This window comes from Panulirus ornatus, chromosome 48, assembly GCF_036320965.1.
Source record: "Panulirus ornatus isolate Po-2019 chromosome 48, ASM3632096v1, whole genome shotgun sequence".
Taxonomy (NCBI): Eukaryota; Metazoa; Arthropoda; class Malacostraca; order Decapoda; family Palinuridae; genus Panulirus; species Panulirus ornatus.
This window is the reverse complement of record NC_092271.1, coordinates 9,745,893-9,768,314: the sequence shown is the minus strand read 5'-3', so window position 1 is coordinate 9,768,314 and position 22,422 is coordinate 9,745,893. Positions and strand designations below refer to the sequence as shown.

General features: G+C 39.7%; 1 protein-coding gene across 21 annotated transcripts in view; it reads left to right on the top strand.

The window, feature by feature from the left end:
• The window catches only part of capt (adenylyl cyclase-associated protein 1), a 424,491-nt gene that overhangs the window by 348,998 nt on the left and 53,071 nt on the right, over positions 1-22,422 (top strand). For all 21 annotated transcript variants that reach the window (XM_071690544.1, XM_071690536.1, XM_071690541.1 and 18 more), the window contains one exon: positions 17,558-17,688. In XM_071690544.1, the coding sequence (XP_071546645.1) occupies positions 17,558-17,688 (131 nt within the window). The remainder of the gene's footprint in view (positions 1-17,557; positions 17,689-22,422) is intronic.

The window sequence follows — 22,422 nt, the reverse complement described above, 5'->3', positions numbered from 1 at the left end:
AAGTTTGGAGGAAATGAAGTGTTTCGATATTTGGGGGTGGACTTAGCAGTGGATGGAAACTTGGAAGCGGAAGTGAGTCACAGGGTGGGGGAGGAGCGAAGGTCGTAGGAGTGTTGAAGAATGTGTGGAAGGAGAGAATGTTATCTCAGAGCAAAACTGGGTATGTTTGAAGGAATAGTAGATTCAACAATGTTATATGGTTGCAAGGCATGGGCTATAGATTGGGTTGTGGGGAGGGTGGATATGTTGTAAATTAAATATTTGAGGACAGTATGTGTTGAGGTGGTTTGATCAAGTAGGTAATGAAAGGGTAAGAGAGATATGTAGTAATAAAAAGGTATAAGTTTGTTGAGTATTCCTGGTAAATTATATGGGAGGGTATTGATTGAGAGGGTGAAGGCATGTACAGAGCATCAGATTGGGGAAGAGCAGTGTGGTTTCAGAAGTGGTAGAGGATGTGTGGATCAGGTGTTTGCTTTGAAGAATGTATGTGAGAAATACTTAGAAAAGCAAATGGATTTTTATGTAGCATTTATGGATCTGGAGAAGGCATATGATAGAGTTGATAGAGATGCTCTGTGGAAGGTATTAAGAATATATGGTGTGGGAGGCAAGTTGTTAGAAGCAGTGAAAAGTTTTTATCGAGGATGTAAGGCATGTGTACGTGTAGGAAGAGAGGAAAGTGATTGGTTCTCAGTGAATGTAGGTTTGCGGCAGGGGTGTGTGATGTCTCCATGGTTGTTTAATTTGTTTATGGATGGGGTTGTTAGGGAGGTGAATGCAAGAGTTTTGGAAAGAGGGGCAAGTATGAAGTCTGTTGGGGATGAGAGAGCTTGGGAAGTGAGTCAGTTGTTGTTCGCTGATGATACAGCGCTGGTGGCTGATTCATGTGAGAAACTGCAGAAGCTGGTGACTGAGTTTGGTAAAGTGTGTGAAAGAAGAAAGTTAAGAGTAAATGTGAATAAGAGCAAGGTTATTAGGTACAGTAGGGTTGAGGGTCAAGTCAATTGGGAGGTGAGTTTGAATGGAGAAAAACTGGAGGAAGTGAAGTGTTTTAGATATCTGGAAGTGGATCTGGCAGCGGATGGAACCATGGAAGCGGAAGTGGATCACAGGGTGGGGGAGGGGGTGAAAATTCTGGGAGCCTTGAAGAATGTGTGGAAGTCGAGAACATTATCTCGGAAAGCAAAAATGGGTATGTTTGAAGGAATAGTGGTTCCAACAATGTTGTATGGTTGCGAGGCGTGGGCCATGGATAGAGTTGTGCGCAGGAGGATGGATGTGCTGGAAACGAGATGTTTGAGGACAATGTATGTTGTGAGGTGGTTTGATCGAGTAAGTAACGTAAGGGTAAGAGAGATGTGTGGAAATAAAAAGAGCGTGGTTGAGAGAGCAGAAGAGGGTGTTTTGAAATGTTTTGGGCACATGGAGAGAATGAGTGAGGAAAGATTGACCAAGAGGATATATGTGTCGGAGGTGGAGGGAACGAGGAGAAGAGTAAGACCAAATTGGAGGTGGAAAGATGGAGTGAAAAAGATTTTGTGTGATCGGGGCCTGAACATGCAGGAGTGTGAAAGGAGGGCAAGGAATAGAGTGAATTGGAGCGATGTGGTATACCGGGGTTGACGTGCTGTCAGTGGATTGAATCAAGGCATGTGAAGCGTCTGGGGTAAACCATGGAAAGCTGTGTAGGTATGTATATTTGCGTGTGTGGACGTATGTATATACATGTGTATGGGGGTGGGTTGGGCCATTTCTTTCGTCTGTTTCCTTGCGCTACCTCGGGAACGCGGGAGACAGCGACAAAAAAAAAGAAAAAAAAAAAAGTGTGTGGTTGAGGGAGCAGAAGAGGGTGTGTTGAAATGGTTTGGGCACATGGAGAGAATGAGGGAAGATTGACAAAGAGGATATATGTGTCAAGAGGTGGATGGAAGAAGGAGAAACAGGAGACCAAATTGGAGGTGGAAGGATGGAGTGAAAAAGATTTTGAGCGATCAGGGCCTGAACATACAGGAAGGTGAAAGGCGTACAAGGAATAGAGTGAATTGGAACGATGTGGTATCCTGGGGTCGACATGCTGTCAATGGATTGAACCAGGGTATGTGAAGCACCAGGATCAGACAAAAAAGAGCCACATTTGTTCACACCCAATATCTAGCTGCCATGTGTAATGCACCGAAACCACTGCTCCCTCTCCACATCCAGGCCCCACACAACTTTCCATGGTTCACCCGACACTTCTTATCCCCTGGTTCAATCCATTGACAGCATATCAACCCCAGAATACCACATCATTCCAATTCATTCTATTCCTTGCATGCCTTTCACCCTCCTGTCTGTTCAGGCCCTGATTGCTCAAAATCTTTTTCACTCCATCCTTCCACCTCCAATTTCATCTCCTGTTTCTCCTCGTTCCCTCCACCTGACACATATATCCTTTTTGTCAATCTTTCCTCACTCACTCTCTCCATGTGTCCAAACCATTTCAACACACCCTCTTCTCTCTCAAACCACACTCTTTTTATTACCACGCATCTCTCTTACCCTTTTATTGCTTATTTGATCAAACCACCTCACACCACATACTGTTCTCAAACATTTCATTTTCAACACATTTACCCCCTCCTGCCCATGCCTCACAACCATATATCATCATTGGAACCACTATCTCTTCAAACATACCCATTTTTGCTCTCCGAGATAACGTTCTCACCTTCCACACATTCTTCAGTGCTCCCAGAACCTTCACACCCTCCCACACCTCGTGACTCACTTCTGATTCCATGGTTCCATCCACTGCTAGATCCACTCCCAGATATCTAAAGTACTTTACTTCCTCCAGTTTTTCTCCATTTAAATTTACCTTCCGATTGACTTGTCCTTCAACCCTACTGAACCTAATTACCTTGCTCTTATTCACATTTACTCTCAGCTTTCTTCTTTCACACACTTTACCAAACTGTCACCAATTTCTGCAGTTTCTCACGCAAATCAGCCACCAGTACTGTATCATCAGCTAACAACAACTGACTTGCTTCCCAAGGCTTCTCATCCACTACAGACTACATACTTACCCCTCTAAAACTCTTGCATTCACTTCCCCAACAATACCATCCATAAATAAATTAAACAACCATGGACACATCATGCACCCCTGCCTCAAACCAACATTCACTGAGAACAAATTGCTTTCCTCTCTTCCTACTTGTGCATATGCCTTACATCCTTGATAAAAACTTTTCACTGCTTCTAGCAACTTATTTCCCATACCATATACTGTTAATACCTTCCACAAAGCATCTCTATCAACTTTATTATATGCCTTCTCCAGATCCATAAATGCTACATACAAATCCATCTGTTTTTCTAAGTATTTCTCAAATACATTCTTCAAAGCAAACACCTGCTCCACACATCCTCTACCACTTCTGAAACCACACTGCTCTTCCGCAGTTTGATGCTCCATACATGCCTTTACCCTCTCAATCAATACCCTCCCATAAATTTCCTAGGAATACAAAATAAACTTATACCTCTGTAATTTGAACACTCGCCTTTATCCCCTCCGCCTTTGTACAGTGGCACTATGTATGCATTCCACCAATCCTCAGGAACTTCACCATGAACCATACATACATTGAATACCCTTACCAACCAGTCAACAGCACAGTCACACCCCTTTTTTAATAAATCTCACTTCAATATCATCCAAACCCGCCGCCTTGCTGGATTTCATCTTACGCAAAGTTTTCACTTCCTCTTCTCTGTTTACCAAACCATTCTCCTTGATCCTCTCACTTCGCAGAACACCTTATATCTGCCACTCTTATCATTCAACACTTTCAACAAACCTTCAAAATACTCACGCCACCTCCTTCTCACTTCACCACTACTTGTTATTACTTCCACATTGGCCCCCTTCACCGATGTTTCTATTTGTTCTCCTCTCTTAGGCACTTTATTTACCTCGTTCCAAAACATCTTTTTTTTTTTTTTTTTTTTTTTTTTTTTTTTTTACTTTGTCGCTGTCTCCCGCGTTTGCGAGGTAGCGCAAGGAAACAGACGAAAGAAATGGCCCAACCCCCCCCCCCATACACATGTATATACATACGTCCACACACGCAAATATACATACCTACACAGCTTTCCATGGTTTACCCCAGACGCTTCACATGCCTTGATTCAATCCACTGACAGCACGCCAACCCCGGTATACCACATCGCTCCAATTCACTCTATTCCTTGCCCTCCTTTCACCCTCCTGCATGTTCAGGCCCCGATCACACAAAATCTTTTTCACTCCATCTTTCCACCTCCAATTTGGTCTCCCTCTTCTCCTTGCTCCCTCCACCTCCGACACATATATCCTCTTGGTCAATCTTTCCTTACTCATCCTCTCCATGTGCCCAAACCACTTCAAAACACCCTCTTCTGCTCTCTCAACCACGCTCTTTTTATTTCCACACATCTCTCTTACCCTTACGTTACTCACTCGATCAAACCACCTCACACCACACATTGTCCTCAAACATCTCATTTCCAGCACATCCATCCTCCTGCGCACAACTCTATCCATAGCCCACGCCTCGCAACCATACAACATTGTTGGAACCACTATTCCTTCAAACATACCCATTTTTGCTTTCCGAGATAATGTTCTCGACTTCCACACATTCTTCAAGGCCCCCAGAATTTTCGCCCCCTCCCCCACCCTATGATCCACTTCCGCTTCCATGGTTCCATCCGCTGCCAGATCCACTCCCAGATATCTAAAACACTTCACTTCCTCCAGTTTTTCTCCATTCAAACTCACCTCCCAATTGACTTGACCCTCAACCCTACTGTACCTAATAACCTTGCTCTTATTCACATTTACTCTTAACTTTCTTCTTCCACACACTTTACCAAACTCAGTCACCAGCTTCTGCAGTTTCTCACATGAATCAGCCACCAGCGCTGTATCATCAGCGAACAACAACTGACTCACTTCCCAAGCTCTCTCATCCCCAACAGACTTCATACTTGCCCCTCTTTCCAAAACTCTTGCATTTACCTCCCTAACAACCCCATCCATAAACAAATTAAACAACCATGGAGACATCACACATCACACATCTTTTTATTCTCCCTAAAATTTAATGATAATCTCTTACCCCAACTCTCATTTGCCCTCTTTTTCAGCTCTTGCACCTTTCTCTTGACCTCTTGCCTCTTTCTTTTATACATTTACTAGTCATTTGCACTACTTCCCTGCAAAAATTGTCCAAACACCTCTCTCTTCTCTTTCACTAACAATCTTACTTCTTCATCCCACCACTCACTACCCTTTCTAATCTGCCCACCTTTCTCATTCCACAAGCATCTTTTGCACAAGCCATCACTGCTTCCCTAAATATATTCCATTCCTCCCCCACTCCACTTACATCATTTGCTCTCACCTTTTTCCATTCTGCACTCACTTTCTCCTGGTGCTACCTCTCACAAGTCTTCTTTCGAAGCTCACTTACTCTCACCACTCTTCACCCCAACATTCTCTCTTTTCTGAAAACCTCTATAAATCTTCACCTTTACATCTACAAGGTAATGATCAGACATCCTTCCAGTTGCCCTCTCTCAGCACATTAACATCCAAAAGTCTACCTTTCACGCACCTATCATTTAACACGTAATCCAATAATGCTCTCTGGTCATCTCTCTTCTTTACATACTTGTGTATATCTCTATTTTTAAACCAGGTATTCCCTATCGCCAGTCCTTTTTCAGCACACAAATCTACAAGCTCTTCACCATACTTGATCATCTTATCTTGCATTGGCAAGGTAGCACTAAGAAAATGAAGAAAGGCCACATCTACTCACATCCATTCTCTAGCTGCCATATGAAATGCACTGAAACCACAGCTCCCTATCCAAAACCAAATCCCACAGAACTCTCCGTGCTTTATCCCAGACACTTTATATTCCCTGGTTCAGTCCAGTGACAGCACATTAACCCCAGTTCACTCAGTCCTATGGAAGCTTTTCACCCTCATACATGTTTAGGCCCCAGTCATTCAAAATCTTTTTTATGCCATCCTTCCATCTCCAGTTTGGTTTCTCCATTCTCCTTGTTCCATCCACTTGTGCTACATAAATCCTCTTTGTCAACATTTTCTCGCACATTCTCTCCTCTTCAGCTCTGTTAACCACATTTTTTATTTTACCATGCATCTTTTCTATCCTTTCATTGATTATTTAATCAAATCATCTCATCACAATTTGTCCACAAATATTTCATTTCCAGCACATCCTCCCTCTTCTGCACAGCCTTACCTTGCATCCACATAATATTGTTGGGATTAATATTCCTTCAAACATCCCCATTTTTACCCTTCCGGATAACTTTCTCACCACACACTCCTCAGCGCTTTGTAAACCTTTGCCTCCTCATTCGCCTTATGATTCCTTCCACTTCCTTGGTTCCATTTGCTGCCATGTCCCTTCCTTGGAATATAAAACACTTTACTTCCTTCAAGTTTTCCCCAGTCAAACTCACACCCCAACCAACCTATCCCTCAACACTGCTAAATTGTATAACCTTACTTTTATTCACATTTACTTTCAGCTTTCTCCTTTCACTCACTTTCCCAAACTCAGAGACTGATTTCTGCAGTTTCTTGCCGAAATCAGCCACCAGTGCTATGTCATCAACAAACAACTGATTCATTTTCCAGGCCCCTTTCATCCCTTACAGATTGCATACCTAAGTACCGTAGATAAACTTTTTTATTGACTGACTCTGTTGAGGGTAGATTAGTCATCCTTGTTTTGACATGGGACGAGTAGATTCCTAATGCTAAGTTTTTTTTTTTTTTTTTTTTTTTTATACTTTGTCGCTGTCTCCCGCGTTTGCGAGGTAGCGCAAGGAAACAGACGAAAGAAATTCCCCAACCCCCCCATACACATGTACATACACACGTCCACACACACAAATATACATACCTACACAGCTTTCCATGGTTTACCCCGGACGCTTCACATGCCTTGATTCAATCCACTGACAGCACGTCAACCCCTGTATACCACATCGCTCCAATTCACTCTATTCCTTGCCCTCCTTTCACCCTCCTGCATGTTCAGGCCCCGATCACACAAAATCTTTTTCACTCCATCTTTCCACCTCCAATTTGGTCTCCCTCTTCTCCTCGTTCCCTCCACCTCCGACACATATATCCTCTTGGTCAATCTTTCCTCACTCATTCTCTCCATGTGCCCAAACCATTTTAAAACACCCTCTTCTGCTCTCTCAACCACGCTCTTTTTATTTCCACACATCTCTCTTACCCTTACGTTACTTACTCGATCAAACCACCTCACACCACACATTGTCCTCAAACATCTCATTTCCAGCACATCCATCCTCCTGCGCACAACTCTATCCATAGCCCACGCCTCGCAACCATACAACATTGTTGGAACCACTATTCCTTCAAACATACCCATTTTTGCTTTCCGGGATAATGTTCTCGACTTCCACACATTTTTCAAGGCTCCCAAAATTTTCGCCCCCTCCCCCACCCTATGATCCACTTCCGCTTCCATGGTTCCATCCGCTGACAGATCCACTCCCAGATATCTAAAACACTTCACTTCCTCCAGTTTTTCACCATTCAAACTCACCTCCCAATTGACTTGACCCTCAACCCTACTGTACCTAATAACCTTGCTCTTATTCACATTTACTCTTAACTTTCTTCTTCCACACACTTTACCAAACTCCGTCACCAGCTTCTGCAGTTTCTCACATGAATCCGCCACCAGCGCTGTATCATCAGCGAACAACAACTGACTCACTTCCCAAGCTCTCTCATCCCCAACAGACTTCATACTTGCCCCTCTTTCCAAGACTCTTGCATTTACCTCCCTAACAACCCCATCCATAAACAAATTAAACAACCATGGAGACATCACACACCCCTGCCGCAAACCTACATTCACTGAGAACCAATCACTTTCCTCTCTTCCTACACGTACACATGCCTTACATCCTCGATAAAAACTTTTCACTGCTTCTAACAACTTGCCTCCCACACCATATATTCTTAATACCTTCCACAGAGCATCTCTATCAACTCTATCATATGCCTTCTCCAGATCCATAAATGCTACATACAAATCCATTTGCTTTTCTAAGTATTTCTCACATACATTCTTCAAAGCAAACACCTGATCCACACATCCTCTACCACTTCTGAAACCACACTGCTCTTCCCCAATCTGATGCTCTGTACATGCCTTCACCCTTTCAATCAATACCCTCCCATATAATTTACCAGGAATACTCAACAAACTTATACCTCTGTAATTTGAGCACTCACTCTTATCCCCTTTGCCTTTGTACAATGGCACTATGCACGCATTCCGCCAATCCTCAGGCACCTCACCATGAGTCATACATACATTAAATAACCTTACCAACCAGTCAACAATACAGTCACCCCCTTTTTTAATGCTAAGTACGTCAGTAGATAAGTTCTCTTATGCTGGTATTCTTACATGCTTAATGGTTTCAGTATACCGTAGTCCAACATTCAGAGCTTTTCAGTTTTCAGTATTCTTTTATGTCTGTTGGTACCTTTTGCATTTACAATTTTTATTGAGCAACATTGTCTTGAAAACACAAAATCCTGTTGCTGAGATCGTCAGCCGCTGGTTTGAAGTTACCATCCTATATCTCAATTTAAGGTCAAGCCTTGAGATCAGTTATCTATGGGAGTTGGCAAATGCTATTTTAGTTACTTAGATAATACATAATTTCTTTGATATTTGGTAAAGTCAGTAGAAGAGGGTGCTAAAGTTGATTTCAAATGAAATTTATCCCTATTAGTATAACTTATACTTCATATCTTTTTATTGATAGCAGACACACACTTCAACTAGTCTTTCTCTAAATTTGAGTTTTCATTGTTTTTCTTAGATTTAAGTACATGGTATGCAAGAAGCTTAAACATCGGAATGCTAATCCCAACACTGATGCACAGATATGAACTTTGACTCTATGTAGGTTGAGAGAAGTCAGAAATAAGAACAGTAGATATGTATGATTTACATAGAATAGTTAGAAATAGAGGAGAATGGATAAAATGAAGGTGTGATAGGTGATATAGTGTGAAGTCATTAGAAAGGTGCATAATTGTAAGTCTCGAGGGATGGTATAGTCATGTTCAAGAAAGTATACAGTATAATGATGTAGTAGAAGATACAAGGAGGAGAGATTGACCACAGAGGAGGTGAATAGTGGGGAAATTTAGTAGGATTAAGAATATTTCTCAAATATGTTAGAGGATTGATAGTTGATTGAATGCAGTGTACCTATTTTGTGTATGAAATCTTGGTCTTGCTTGATGAATGAACATAAAGTGTAAATTGTAAAAGTAGAATCCTCTTTGTATGTGAGGAAGTTGTTTCATTTTAACATGCTGGACATTGGTTGATGATGTACAAAAGGTGGGTGAGTGATGATGTTGAGGTTCCATACCTGATCCAACTCACTGAATTGTGATTGGAAAATTGATAGATGAGTTGTAGTTTTATTGGCTATTAGTTGGCTAGATTAGTTGGAAAACTTCAGTTTTACTACATAGTCTTTCAAGTGTGACATTATTTTGTGGATAACCAAATAGCGCTGTGGATAACCAAATCCATATGCTACATGGATTAAAGCCATTGGTGGTAGCATATGAATGCTACTAATACTGCTTCTTACCTTAGACCTTGCCAACACACTGGGGCATTAGGTTATCCTTCTTGGTGAAAAAATATTCTGGAAGTAACATCAGCCACTGGCAGTGATAATAAGGAATCCACTGGTATTTTCATTGTCATTTTTGGTAGATTAGTCTTTGATGTTCTATCACCAGTGAGAAAGAAATGCTTCTCATTAAGCATTTATTTTTCTCCAAATTTAGCAACATGTGGTTCAAATTTTTCTGGCCTTTAGGTGTATTTTGATATCCTTGTTAACTCTTCAGCATATTATATTAACAATCTGTTCAGTTACAATAATCCTTTTATATAGTAAAGGAAAATCTTTGCAGTTAATGAAGAGATCGGTATATTTGTAATTTTTTTTTTCAGATCCACATTGAATCCCTTTAGCCTTGTTTGTTGCTCTTGCAAGTAATCCTTATGGTGTAGTGTTACTGATATGAGAAGTATTTGCAGATTATTTTATCCCTGAAAGTTACACAAATATAAGTGTAATGGAATCGTTTCTCAGTTTTTATGTGTATGAACTTGCGAAACAAATGTAAGTGGCTTGAGCAAACTAGTTTGAAATATCTCCACTTCACATGCATGCTTTTGTATTTTAGTTTTGTTTGGTAAATTCCTTGTAAACTTGACAAATGTACATGAGAAATGAAGGGTGTATGGTCTGTAGTGTCTCCCTCATTAATGTATATGCAAGTAACTATCATCAATGATGTGTCCGTTTTGTTCTCAAAACATTTTCAAAAGATCACATGAAGGTTATGAAGAGGTTTTTAGTACTGACAAGATATTAATGATGTAGATTTAAATGAAAGATATGGATAGTCTTTATGGACAACAAATTCTTAATGCATGTCATTCTTGGACTCGGAACTTTTCTGTGTTTATTTTCTCCCAGTATAGTGATACAGAACAATCACCTGTCATTAAGCATGTGTTTGATAGTTCTAACTGTGTCTGATACTTGGAACTAAAATTGTTGAATGTATTCAGTAATAAATGTAGCGTATTTGAAATGCTTGAAAAAACAAAATGGTCAATTCAGAACACAAGATTTTAAAAAAATTCATTCTTAAATGAGGATCTGCTTTGATTTTGCAGTAGCACTCCATTGTTTTGCTTCATCAGATATCTGCAAGATGTTAAAGGATGATGGATGATAGTTATGTCAATAGTTTTTTTTTTTATTATTTTGCTTTGTCGCTGTCTCCTGCGTTTGCGAGGTAGCACAAGGAAACAGACGAAAGAAATGGACCAACCCACCCCCATACACATGTATATACATACACGTCCACACACGCAAATATACATACCTATATATCTCAATGTACACATATATATACACACACAGACATATACATATATACACATGTACATAATTCATACTGTCTTCCTTCATTTCAATAGTTTTATTTTGTGAACAAAGGGAGTTTTTTTTTTTTTTCAAAGTGATAGAGATGGAAAGCAAAAAGGTGTTTTTCATAAATGCACTGGAAAAGTTGAGGTCCAGATAAATTTTTGATCTGTCAAGGCTTTATTATGGCGGATGACCAACTACCTACCCTAATGTATCCAAGATATGGTTGTACTTTGTGTAATGAAGAAAATTGAGAAACATCATAAGCCAGTATTCCTGTTTCATGATAAGAGAAGTGGACCAGGCAGTATGATACAGTGGTTAAGTTGATGAAAACTACCATTGACATTTGTGTAAATAAATTATACATTTCCCTTTTCCATAGCCAGAGGTTGGACCATTATGTGACATTCATTTTTCATTTCATTTCAAGCTAGAAGTTTGTTTTCTATTAAGGTATTAAGAATATATGGTGTGGGAGGCAAGTTGTTAGAAGCAGTGAAAAGTTTTTATCGAGGATGTAAGGCATATGTACGTGTAGGAAGAGAGGAAAGTGATTGGTTCTCAGTGAATATAGGTTTGCGGCAGGGGTGTGTGATGTCTCCATGATTGTTTAATTTGTTTATGGATGGGGTTGTTAGGGAGGTGAATGCAAGAGTTTTGGAAAGAGGGGCAAGTATGAAGTCTGTTGTGGATGAGAGAGCTTGGGAAGTGAGTCAGTTGTTGTTCGCTGATGATACAGCGCTGGTGGCTGATTCATGTGAGAAACTGCAGAAGCTGGTGACTGAGTTTGGTAAAGTGTGTGAAGAAGAAAGTTAAGAGTAAATGTGAATAAGAGCAAGGTTATTAGGTACAGTAGGGTTGAGGGTCAAGTCAATTGGGAGGTGAGTTTGAATGGAGAAAAACTGAGGAAGTGAAGTGTTATAGATATCTGGGAGTGGATCTGGCAGCGGATGGAACCATGGAAGCGGAAGTGGATCATAGGGTGGGGGAGGGGGCAAAAATTCTGTGAGCCTTGAAGAATGTGTGGAAGTCGAGAACATTATCTCGGAAAGCAAAAATGGGTATGTTTGAAGGAATAGTGGTTCCAACAATGTTGTATGGTTGCGAGGCGTGGACTATGGATAGAGTTGTGCGCAGGAGGATGGATGTGCTGGAAATGAGATGTTTGAGGACAGTGTGTGGTGTGAGGTGGTTTGATCGAGTAAGTAACGTAAGGGTAAGAGAGATGTGTGGAAATAAAAAGAGCGTGGTTGAGAGAGCAGAAGAGGGTGTTTTGAAATGGTTTGGTCACATGGAGAGAATGAGTGAGGAAAGATTGACCAAGAGGATATATGTGTCGGAGGTGGAGGGAACGAGGAGAAGAGGGAGACCAAATTGGAGGTGGAAAGATGGAGTGAAAAAGATTTTGTGTGATCGGGGCCTGAACATGCAAGAGGGTGAAAGGAGGGCAAGGAATAGAGTGAATTGGAGCGATGTGGTATACCGGGGTTGACGTGCTGTCAGTGGATTGAATCAAGGCATGTGAAGCGTCTGGGGTAAACCATGGAAAGCTGTGTAGGTATGTATATTTGCGTGTGTGGACGTATGTATATACATGTGTATGGGGGTGGGTTGGGCCATTTCTTTCGTCTGTTTCCTTGCGCTACCTCGCAAGTGCGGGAGACCGACAAAGCAAAAAAAAAAAAAAGATATATGTATGTGTGTGTATGTGTGTATATGTGCGTATGTATGTGTATATAGACAGGAGGTCAAGAGAAAGGTGCAAGAGGTGAAAAAGAGGGCAAATGAGAGTTGGGGTGAGAGAGTATCATTAAATTTTAGGGAGAATAAAAAAATGTTCTGGAAGGAGGTAAATAAAGTTCGTAAGACAAGGGAGCAAATGGGAACTTCAGTGAAGGGCGCAAATGGGGAGGTGATAACAAGTAGTGGTGATGTGAGAAGGAGATGGAGTGAGTATTTTGAAGGCTTGTTGAATGTGTTTGGTGATAGAGTGGCAGATATAGGGTGTTTTGGTCGAGGTGGTGTGCAGAGTGAGAGGGTTAGGGAAAATGATTTAGTAAACAGAGAAGAGGTAGTAAAAGCTTTGCGGAAGATGAAAGCCGGCAAGGCAGCAGGTTTGGATGGTATTGCAGTGGAATTTATTAAAAAAGGGGGTGACTGTATTGTTGACTGGTTGGTAAGGTTATTTAATGTATGTATGACTCATGGTGAGGTGCCTGAGGATTGGCGGAATGCGTGCATAGTGTCATTGTACAAAGGCAAAGGGGATGAGAGTGAGTGCTCAAATTACAGAGGTATAAGTTTGTTGAGTACTCCTGGTAAATTATATGGGAGGGTATTGATTGAGAGGGTGAAGACATTTACAGAGCATCAGACTGGGGAAGAGCAGTGTGGTTTCAGAAGGGGTAGAGGATGTGTGGATCAGGTGTTTGCTTTGAAGAATGTATGTGAGAAATACTTAGAAAAGCAAATGGATTTGTATGTAGCATTTATGGATGTGGAGAAGGCATATGATAGAGTTGATAGAGATGCTCTGTGGAAGGTATTAAGAATATATGGTGTGGGAGGCAAGTTGTTAGAAGCAGTGAAAAGTTTTTATCGAGGATGTAAGGCATGTGTACGTGTTGGAAGAGAGGAAAGTGATTGGTTCTTAGTGAATGTAGGTTTGCGGCAGGGGTGTGTGATGTCTCCATGGTTGTTTAATTTGTTTATGGATGGGGTTGTTAGGGATGTGAATGCAAGAGTTTTGGAAAGAGGAGCAAGTATGAAGTCTGTTGTGGATGATAGAGCTTGGGAAGTGAGTCAGTTGTTGTTCGCTGATGCTACAGCGCTGGTGGCTGATTCATGTGAGAAACTGCAGAAGCTGGTGACTGAGTTTGGTAGTGTGTGAAAGAAGAAAGTTAAGAGTAAATGTGAATAAGAGCAAGGTTTTTAGGTACAGTAGGGTTGAGGGTTAAGTCAATTGGGAGGTAAGTTTGAATGGAGAAAAACTGGAGGAAGTAAAGTGTTTTAGATATCTGGGAGTGGATCTGGCAGCGGATGGAACAATGGAAGCGGAAGTGGATCATAGGGTGGGGGAGGGGGCAAAAATTCTGGGAGCCTTGAAGAATGTGTGGAAGTCGAGAACATTATCTCGGAAAGCAAAAATGGTATGTTTGAAGGAATAGTGGTTCCAACAATGTTGTATGGTTGCGAGGCGTGGGCTATGGATAGAGTTGTGCGCAGGAGGGTGGATGTGCTGGAAATGAGATGTTTGAGGACAATGTGTGGTGTGAGGTGGTTTGATCGAGTAAGTAACGTAAGGGTAAGAGAGATGTGTGGAAATAAAAAGAGCGTGGTTGAGAGAGCAGAAGAGGGTGTTTTGAAATGGTTTGGGCACATGGAGAGAATGAGTGAGGAAAGATTGACCAAGAAGATATATGTGTCGGAGGTGGAGGGAACGAGGAGAAGTGGGAGACCAAATTGGAGATGGAAAGATGGAGTGAAAAAGATTTTGAGTGATCGGGGCCTGAACATGCAGGAGGGTGAAAGGAGGGCAAGGAATAGAGTGAGTTGGATCGATGTGGTATACCGGGGTTGACGTGCTGTCAGTGGATTGAATCAGGGCATGTGAAGCGTCTGGGGTAAACCATGGAAAGCTGTGTAGGTATGTATATTTGCGTGTGTGGACGTGTATGTATATACATGTGTATGGGGGTGGGTTGGGCCATTTCTTTCGTCTGTTTCCTTGCGCTACCTCGCAAACGCGGGAGACAGCGACAAAAAAAAAAAAATATTTTTCTTCAACTTCATTACAAGGAGCATTTTAGTTTAATACAACTATATAGAGAGCTTGAGCTCATCATTGTAGACTTGGATATCTTTCTATGGTGTAACATATCTGGGATAGCATTTGGGAGCTTGATTATATGTAGGTATTTCCAGTCTTTTGCGGAAGGTAGTTTACTAGTAATAAGCTGAAAGTTTGTGTTCATAGCGAGATTTTTCAGTTGCTTGAAACTTTCATTGTGCTGTCCAGAAGTGCCAAGGGAATTTCATTGGGATGATAGGGTTGTCACAAATTTTTTTTAGATATTTTATTTTTGCCTAGATTGAATTTATTTTCTTAGTGATTTTTCTTGTGATAATGTCCTTACCCTTTTGTTAGGTTAAGGGATTGGGACTTGTGAATTTATCTGTATATGTCAAATTCCACAAACACTAGGAGGCTTTGTAGACCTGTTCCACTCTACATAGATGTAAATTCTATTCACAGGTAATAGGTAATAGGAGGAATCTTAATTAGGAAAGGGCTTTTGACCTGTAGTTTATGATTTTCCAAATTATTGTAGAAATTTTTCAGGATGTGACTATTTAGAAGGGAATATTTCATTCACAGTGCAGATGTAAGATAATGTGTTTACCTAGTTTGGCAACACTTATCTGGAGAATTTTGGATTGGAAACTCTGTCATGTATATTGATCTTCATAAAAGCTGATTCTGTGATAGTGGTACTAGAGTTTTTGAGTTAAAAGGTCAGTTACTAAGATTAATTGTAATTGATGAATCGCTAATGACATTGTATAAACTTGCTGTCTCTGCAAATATGGCTTTTTTGATTTGGGTTTTATCATGGAAGAAACCCTATTAATTGCTTATGGTGGGGATATCATATGTCTGGCAGCATAGAAATCTTGAAATTCATGTGAACATTTGTGCTGCTGTTTTTGCTTTTTCATGCTTGACCACTGTTTCATGCATTAGTGAGGTAGTACCAGGAACAGGTGAAGAAAGGTCAAATCTGCACACATCCATTTTCTAGTTGTGATGTGTAATGTGCCACTTTGAGTTAGGGGATGGAACTTTTGCTTGCTGTCCTTGTTTTTCTTGATAATTTTGCTGTTTCTGTTTTGTATGATATTCTTCCTCTCCCATTGACTAACCATGGGCCCTGAGAAGGTGTTCCAGAAAGAAAAGGCCAGTATTCTTGTTTGGGATCAAAAGAATGTCTACAAATGAGATATCAGCATGCACTGGCAGGGCTGAGTCTGCATATGAGATTTCAGCATATACTGGTAGTGCTGAGTCTACCATCTGGACACTTGTGTGGGCTTTCCCTTAACATCATCATTCTCAGAAAGGCAGGGAGTAGCTAACTTGAGAAGACCAGTAAGGTGACTGATACTCTTTTGAAACTTGAGATGTTGAAAAACTCTTCCATATTGGGTTACCAATCTCCTTACTGGCCTTCCTAGGTTAACCAGAACTGTTTTTTGGGGAAGAATGACGTTTGAAGGAAGCTGAAACAGGTGTCCCGATGGTGGATTTGTCCCTGCCAGTATGACTTGAAATTTTTCTTAGAGACACATTTACTTCCAGGCAAGAGTGCAGGCCTTTTATAATTCCTATTTCATCACAAGTAAACTGTATGTGGTATTTGAGCTTCATGGTAAATTATGTTAAAGATACTCGAGTAACTGCTGCTTGAAACTTTACTTTGTTATAGGGCAAATTACTGTTCTTGAATGTATTCACATTTTGAACAGGCTCCTGTCCCATTATAGGTACCTGCTCTTCCCCAAAGTAAACTATGGTATGTGGTATTTGAGCTTCATGGCAAATTATGTTAAAGATACTCGAGTAACTGCTGCTTGAAACTTTACTTTGTTATAGGGCAAATTACTGTTCTTGAATGTGTTCACATTTTGAACAAGCTCCTGTCCCGTTATAGGTACCTGCTCTTCCCCAAAGTTATGGCCTCCCCCCCACCCCCTTCTCTCTCTCTCTCTCTCTCTCTCTCTCTCTCTCTCTCTCTCTCCTCTCTCTCTCTCTCTCTCTCTCTCTCTCTCTCTCTCTCTCTCTCTCTCTCTCTCTCTCTCTCTCTCTCTCTCTCTCTCTCTCTCTCTCTCTCTCTCTCTCTCTCAATCTCTCTCTCTCTCAAAACAACTTTAATTCCAAGACAAGGACTCTAGTGATTCCAAAGATCAGTCACTTCAGCTTTTAAGTTGGAATAGGTTTGCTTGATAGATGACTAATTGTACCTCCATAGTATAGCCGTTAACATCACTGACGATGACATTCATGAGCCACCTGGGATTGAGTGTGTAGGTTCAAATCCTGGTTGCGGCAGTTGCTCGGTAACATCTGTTATTTATCAAAATACAAATTATTTTGGTCTTTTTGAGTAAGACTAATTTTTTGGAGAAAGATGGGTTTCCTGTACCATTTAAGAGAACTCTGGTTGTTGTTGCAGTAAAGACATAGTGAAATCTTTGTATAGTGTATGTATACATTAGAGCATTTAACCCTAGTTGCTAGAATAAATTATGTAGCTTCATGGTATTTTGCTAACAGCATTCTGTGGATTTAAGGTTGTGTGGCTGTAAGACTAACCTGTTGTGGTAGGTAAATTTACTATGACCTGCCTGCATTAGATTGTTGTAGCTAATGTTGCTGTACTGTCGGTAGCTGGCAACATCCCTCCCCCTCCTCCCATGATGAAATTGGAGCCAAAGCCCACGGGTGCCTCAGATGATGGTCGTGCTGCATTATTTGAGTCGATCAACAAGGGAACAGCTATCACGTCTGGACTTAAAAAGGTATGATTTCATGTTTCTCATTTAATTGGATTGTAATCACACATTGCTTCTTTGTTGATAATTTATTATTGTATAAAAATCAAGATGTGCATTTGATCCAAGAATAACTGAAAATGAGTCTCTAAACAGGTTATCCCTGGTTAATGTAGAGTTTGTGTTCATGGAGAGAGTGACCCTGAGAAAAACAATGTAAATCCATTTTCCCATTGGAATCCATGCATGGAGGCTGGTTATGTGAATGTTTTCTGTGATAAAAAAGAAAAGATATACAGTGTATGTACGTAAAGAAATTGTAATATATATAAGTATACTGTATATAAGATGTACAGTAACCAGATGTATGTGTGAAGCTTCGTATTTAAGCAATAGAAGTGGGTTGAGGTAGTTGAAGGGGTAGGATCATTTGAAGATGAAACTGTCAATATACTTGGTGAAACTAGGTGAAGAGAATCTTGTGGCTTCTCATGCTGTTTTGATTTGATCTTGTGGAATTTTTTTGTAGACTCTTTGATTGACGTTCTTTTCTTTGATGAATGAATCTGAATCTAAATGGTTTGAAACATTTAACCTCCCTTAAAGTTTTAATTATTTTTGTTGCTTTTTTCACTACAAGGCTCACTTTTGTCACTTGGGCCTTTTTGACTTATTTGGGAGATTTCAGTTGTGTGTCATTGGAAATGTAGTTGAGAATGTATTCCATACAGACATCATGGCGGCATAAGGAGACTAGAGGGAGGCACAGTGCTGAGGAAGTGCAGCTGTTTTTATATTTCTGTCATGGCACAAAGTAGTTTGCTTGGTGTCTGATTCAAAGTCAGATGTTGCAACTTTATTACTAAGGCAACTCGGAAATGAAGTTCTGCAACTTTTTTCGTCGTCAGTATTCCCTAATTGATTAAGGGCACTAAAGTGAAATTACATTAATTGGGGCCTACCTTTAACTTACTCCATGCTCAGTGATTTCTTGGATTTATGCATGTTCTAATTTAAGATTCTAAGACTTACTTTAGCTATTGTGCTGCAGATACAGGAGATCTGTAAAGTACTTTCGTATTCTGATAATCCTTACTTTCATTTATTGAGAATCCTTACTTCATCTAAATGTTTTCAGCTTAGGGCTGAATAGGTCTGTTAATTTGGAGTATTAGCTTCCATGTGGCTTTTTCTGGAGAAAATCACACCCACTGAATCAGTGATTATACTAAGGATGTTCAGATGGGCTGAAGTTTTGTATTTTATTGCCTATGGTGATAGTGGTAACACAGCAAGATACCAGTAATGAATTATGTTTTGATTTTTATTTCAGTTCACTTTTGTAAGATAATTTTTTTAGAATTGTTTAATTGTTATATTTCAGTTAAAAACAAAATGGTGTTCGGGCGAAAAAATTCCATGCAATTTTTGGTATTTTTGTAAGGGTAATAGATTTGCTTGAAGACCTCATTTTAAGGACTATTTTCATGCTGAATTCAATTTTAGGATTGAAACAAATGGTGGATTTTAAAAATTTGGGATAGTGGTTGAAGGCTTATTTGAAGTTAATGACAGACTTAACCATGCCTGTAACTGCTTATACAGGAGAATTTCAAGAAGACATTCTTGTACTGTGATAATCTTCAGCACATTTTTTCATAAAAAGGAGTGATAGTATTGGGGTATGTGTATTACAAAATCTGTATCAGTGTATGTAAGCTTACTTTTGTGGTATATGAAAGAACAAATGAAACTGAAAAGTGAGAGAGGTAGAGGACATCGGGAGAAAGGTAGGAGAAAGGGGTTTGATGGTGATGTGTTGGTGAATGGATAAGTAGATTGATGTGTTTGTGCATTTGGTTCACATGTATCTCTTTGAGAGACAGAATGGGAAGAAAAGAAAGAGGGAGAGAGATAAAAGGGTGCGAGTGAAAGAGAGAGGGAGAGGGACTGGGTATGTGTTTTTGATTATCTATTTTGTGATTACCTACCTTACATTATGGGAATGAGCTCAGTATTCAAGGGTACAGATGCATACATTACACTATAGGGAATGAGCTCAATATTCTAGTGTACCTTTCCTTGGAACTTTCCATTTCATAATACAGCCTTTGAAACCTCTGTATTTTATTTATACACAATTTCACTTAGCATTTTCCATTCATCCACTACTGTGATACAGTAAAAAAGAACTCAAATCCTCTTTATCAAGTCTTTGTTTAATTTCATGTTGTGCCCTTTGGTTGCTGTTATTTGTATCTTTCATAAAAGTTTACATTCCACATTGTCACATTAGTTGAGAAACTTGAAAGTTGAACTCAAGTCAATCATATTCATCTCTTTTTCGATGGTGAGCAACTTTATTGCTTTATTGCCTCTAACATTTCCTTGTAACTCTGCTACAGACACCATTTTTTTCTAGCCCCCCACCTTATTTTTATTGGTTCTTTATCTTTCTTATAGTGAAGTGAACAAACTTGAATTAGATTTTCTAGTTTGTCAACTTCTTTCTTAGTAGTTTGCCATTACCTGCATTGCGAGGTTATTCCATGAACGGATGAAGGGTGGCATCACACACTTGAATTTATTCTTTTAGCTGTCATGTGTAATACACAATACACCAAAACCAGAGCCCCACAACCTATAGATCTTTCCATGGTTTCCCTTTGGACAGTACATTGACCCCTGTATACATGTGTTACAATTTACTCAAAGAAATTTGATAAGTTCATTGCACATGACCTCTTTCCCTGGAAACTGTGGGGTCTCTAACTTGGGTCATTCCTCTCAGTAGGAAGTCATCCATTTGTTTGCTGATTATCTTTTATCTTTTTTTCAACAACTTGCACATCACACTCATCAGTGAGACTGGTCTGTAGTTCAACACCTCTTCCTAGTCTCCTTTCTTATAGATAGGTGTCATGTATACCACTTTTTCACTGCTGTACTTATTCTTTCCCAAGTGATATCATGAAGAGCATGTTAAGAGGTTTGACAGGTGTTTCTGCACACATCTACAGCACATATGGAAGTGTATGGGAAAGACAGACAACATGGGGCTCAGTGGTCTATGTCTTGGTTATCTGTTTTTTAACTTAAATCTGTCTGTTCCTGTTCTAACTATGTAAGGTAAGAGGGATATAACATTAAGACAGCTCTCCACTTCAGCTGGCAACAACAGTCAGCTAGAAGGAGAATGAAAGAAAAACCATGCATTGGTGAAGAAAGCCTGCTTGGAGTTAACAGCTTCCAGGAAAAGGGAAATCCTACCATAAAATCTTAATGCAGTATCCCACCCTCTGCTACAGTAGCTTTGATCTATTCTTAGGGCCTGGATTGAGAAAAAGGAATTGATATGTATGTATATCTTTTTCCCTGATGAAAATTTGTTTAGCTGGCTTTTTAAAAGGTATTTATTGAAAATTTGTTTAGCTGGCTTTTAAAAAGGTATTTATAATGGTAACTTATTTCATTGTTGAATGAATCTGTTTGCTGAAAAACTTTTTCTCATATCAGATTTCATATTTTAGCTTTGGTTTATTCTATTTGTCCTTGTAACTATATATTCTTGTATTTCAAATAGATTTACAAACTATAGCTATATTTTCAACTTTCTTCAAAATTTTAAAAACTTCTTTTAGGTCTGTGTTTGCAGTTATGAAGAGAAGAGAGATAATGAAGGTTTCTTAACGTCTCTTCCTGCTCCAGGTTACTTAGAAGTGGAATCAGTTTCTTTGCCAATCTTTTATACTTTATTCAGTGTTTCTTTGTCTTTCTTGGAGCTTGGGGATTGGAATTGTACCTGCATATTTGAGGTGTGGTCTTATTAGAGTATTAAAAAGTCTGAATTGTTTTTGGTGGTTTGTAGTCAGTCTTCCTCACCATGAAACCTGGCTATTTTTTTTTTTTTCTTTCTTTTTTAAGTTACTGCTAGACATTGATTCTGATCAGGACCACGTTCCATGATATTTCAGTTTTCTTTAATGTCATTTTTAGGTATCTCATTGCATTCACCTCCTCCCCATTCCATCTCTCTTTGGTATTGGGGCTATAATATCTTCCTCAATGAAAACATTTTTGAATGTGTCGTCCGGTAACTCGCTTATCCTTCATCATCCTGTACAGCTCTTCCTTTTGAACACCTTAGCCTGATAAGTTGCTCTTTAGTCCTTTGGCCACAAAGGGAATTTCCAGGTCCATTTTTGAAAAGTGTCATTTCTCCAGCAAATATGAAAACAGTCATTCATCCCTTTTTACTACTTTCATCAAGGGAAAACTATAAAAATCTTTATCTAGCATCAATCTCTCTTAAAACATCTGAGTGCGGGGGAATGAAAATGAAATGGATGATTGCTGCAAGATGGCATAAGCTCCCTAAAGGTGTAACAGATCTCTTGCTCCTTGCATTCATTGTGATGATTGAATTGTAAAGGGCATAAAAGAAAATAAATAGCCAGACTTAAAGGGGTGCTAAGAAGCACTACTTTGCCAATCCTTAGCACAATAAAAAACATTGAATGTTATCATTGCATGAAACTTGTTATAATGTATCTATAGTTATGCATTATAATGATAAACATATTGTAAAGGGTGCCAAAAAATAAAAAGTGCTGGACTTGGATCCTGAGCAGCTTAGTGTTGCAAACTTTTAAACACTTGTCAAAACCAGTGTATGTTATCACACACTTACACAGCATATCTTGGCATTATTATCCATAAAATGCCTAAAATAAGTGAAGACAAAAGTAAAAATAAATGAAT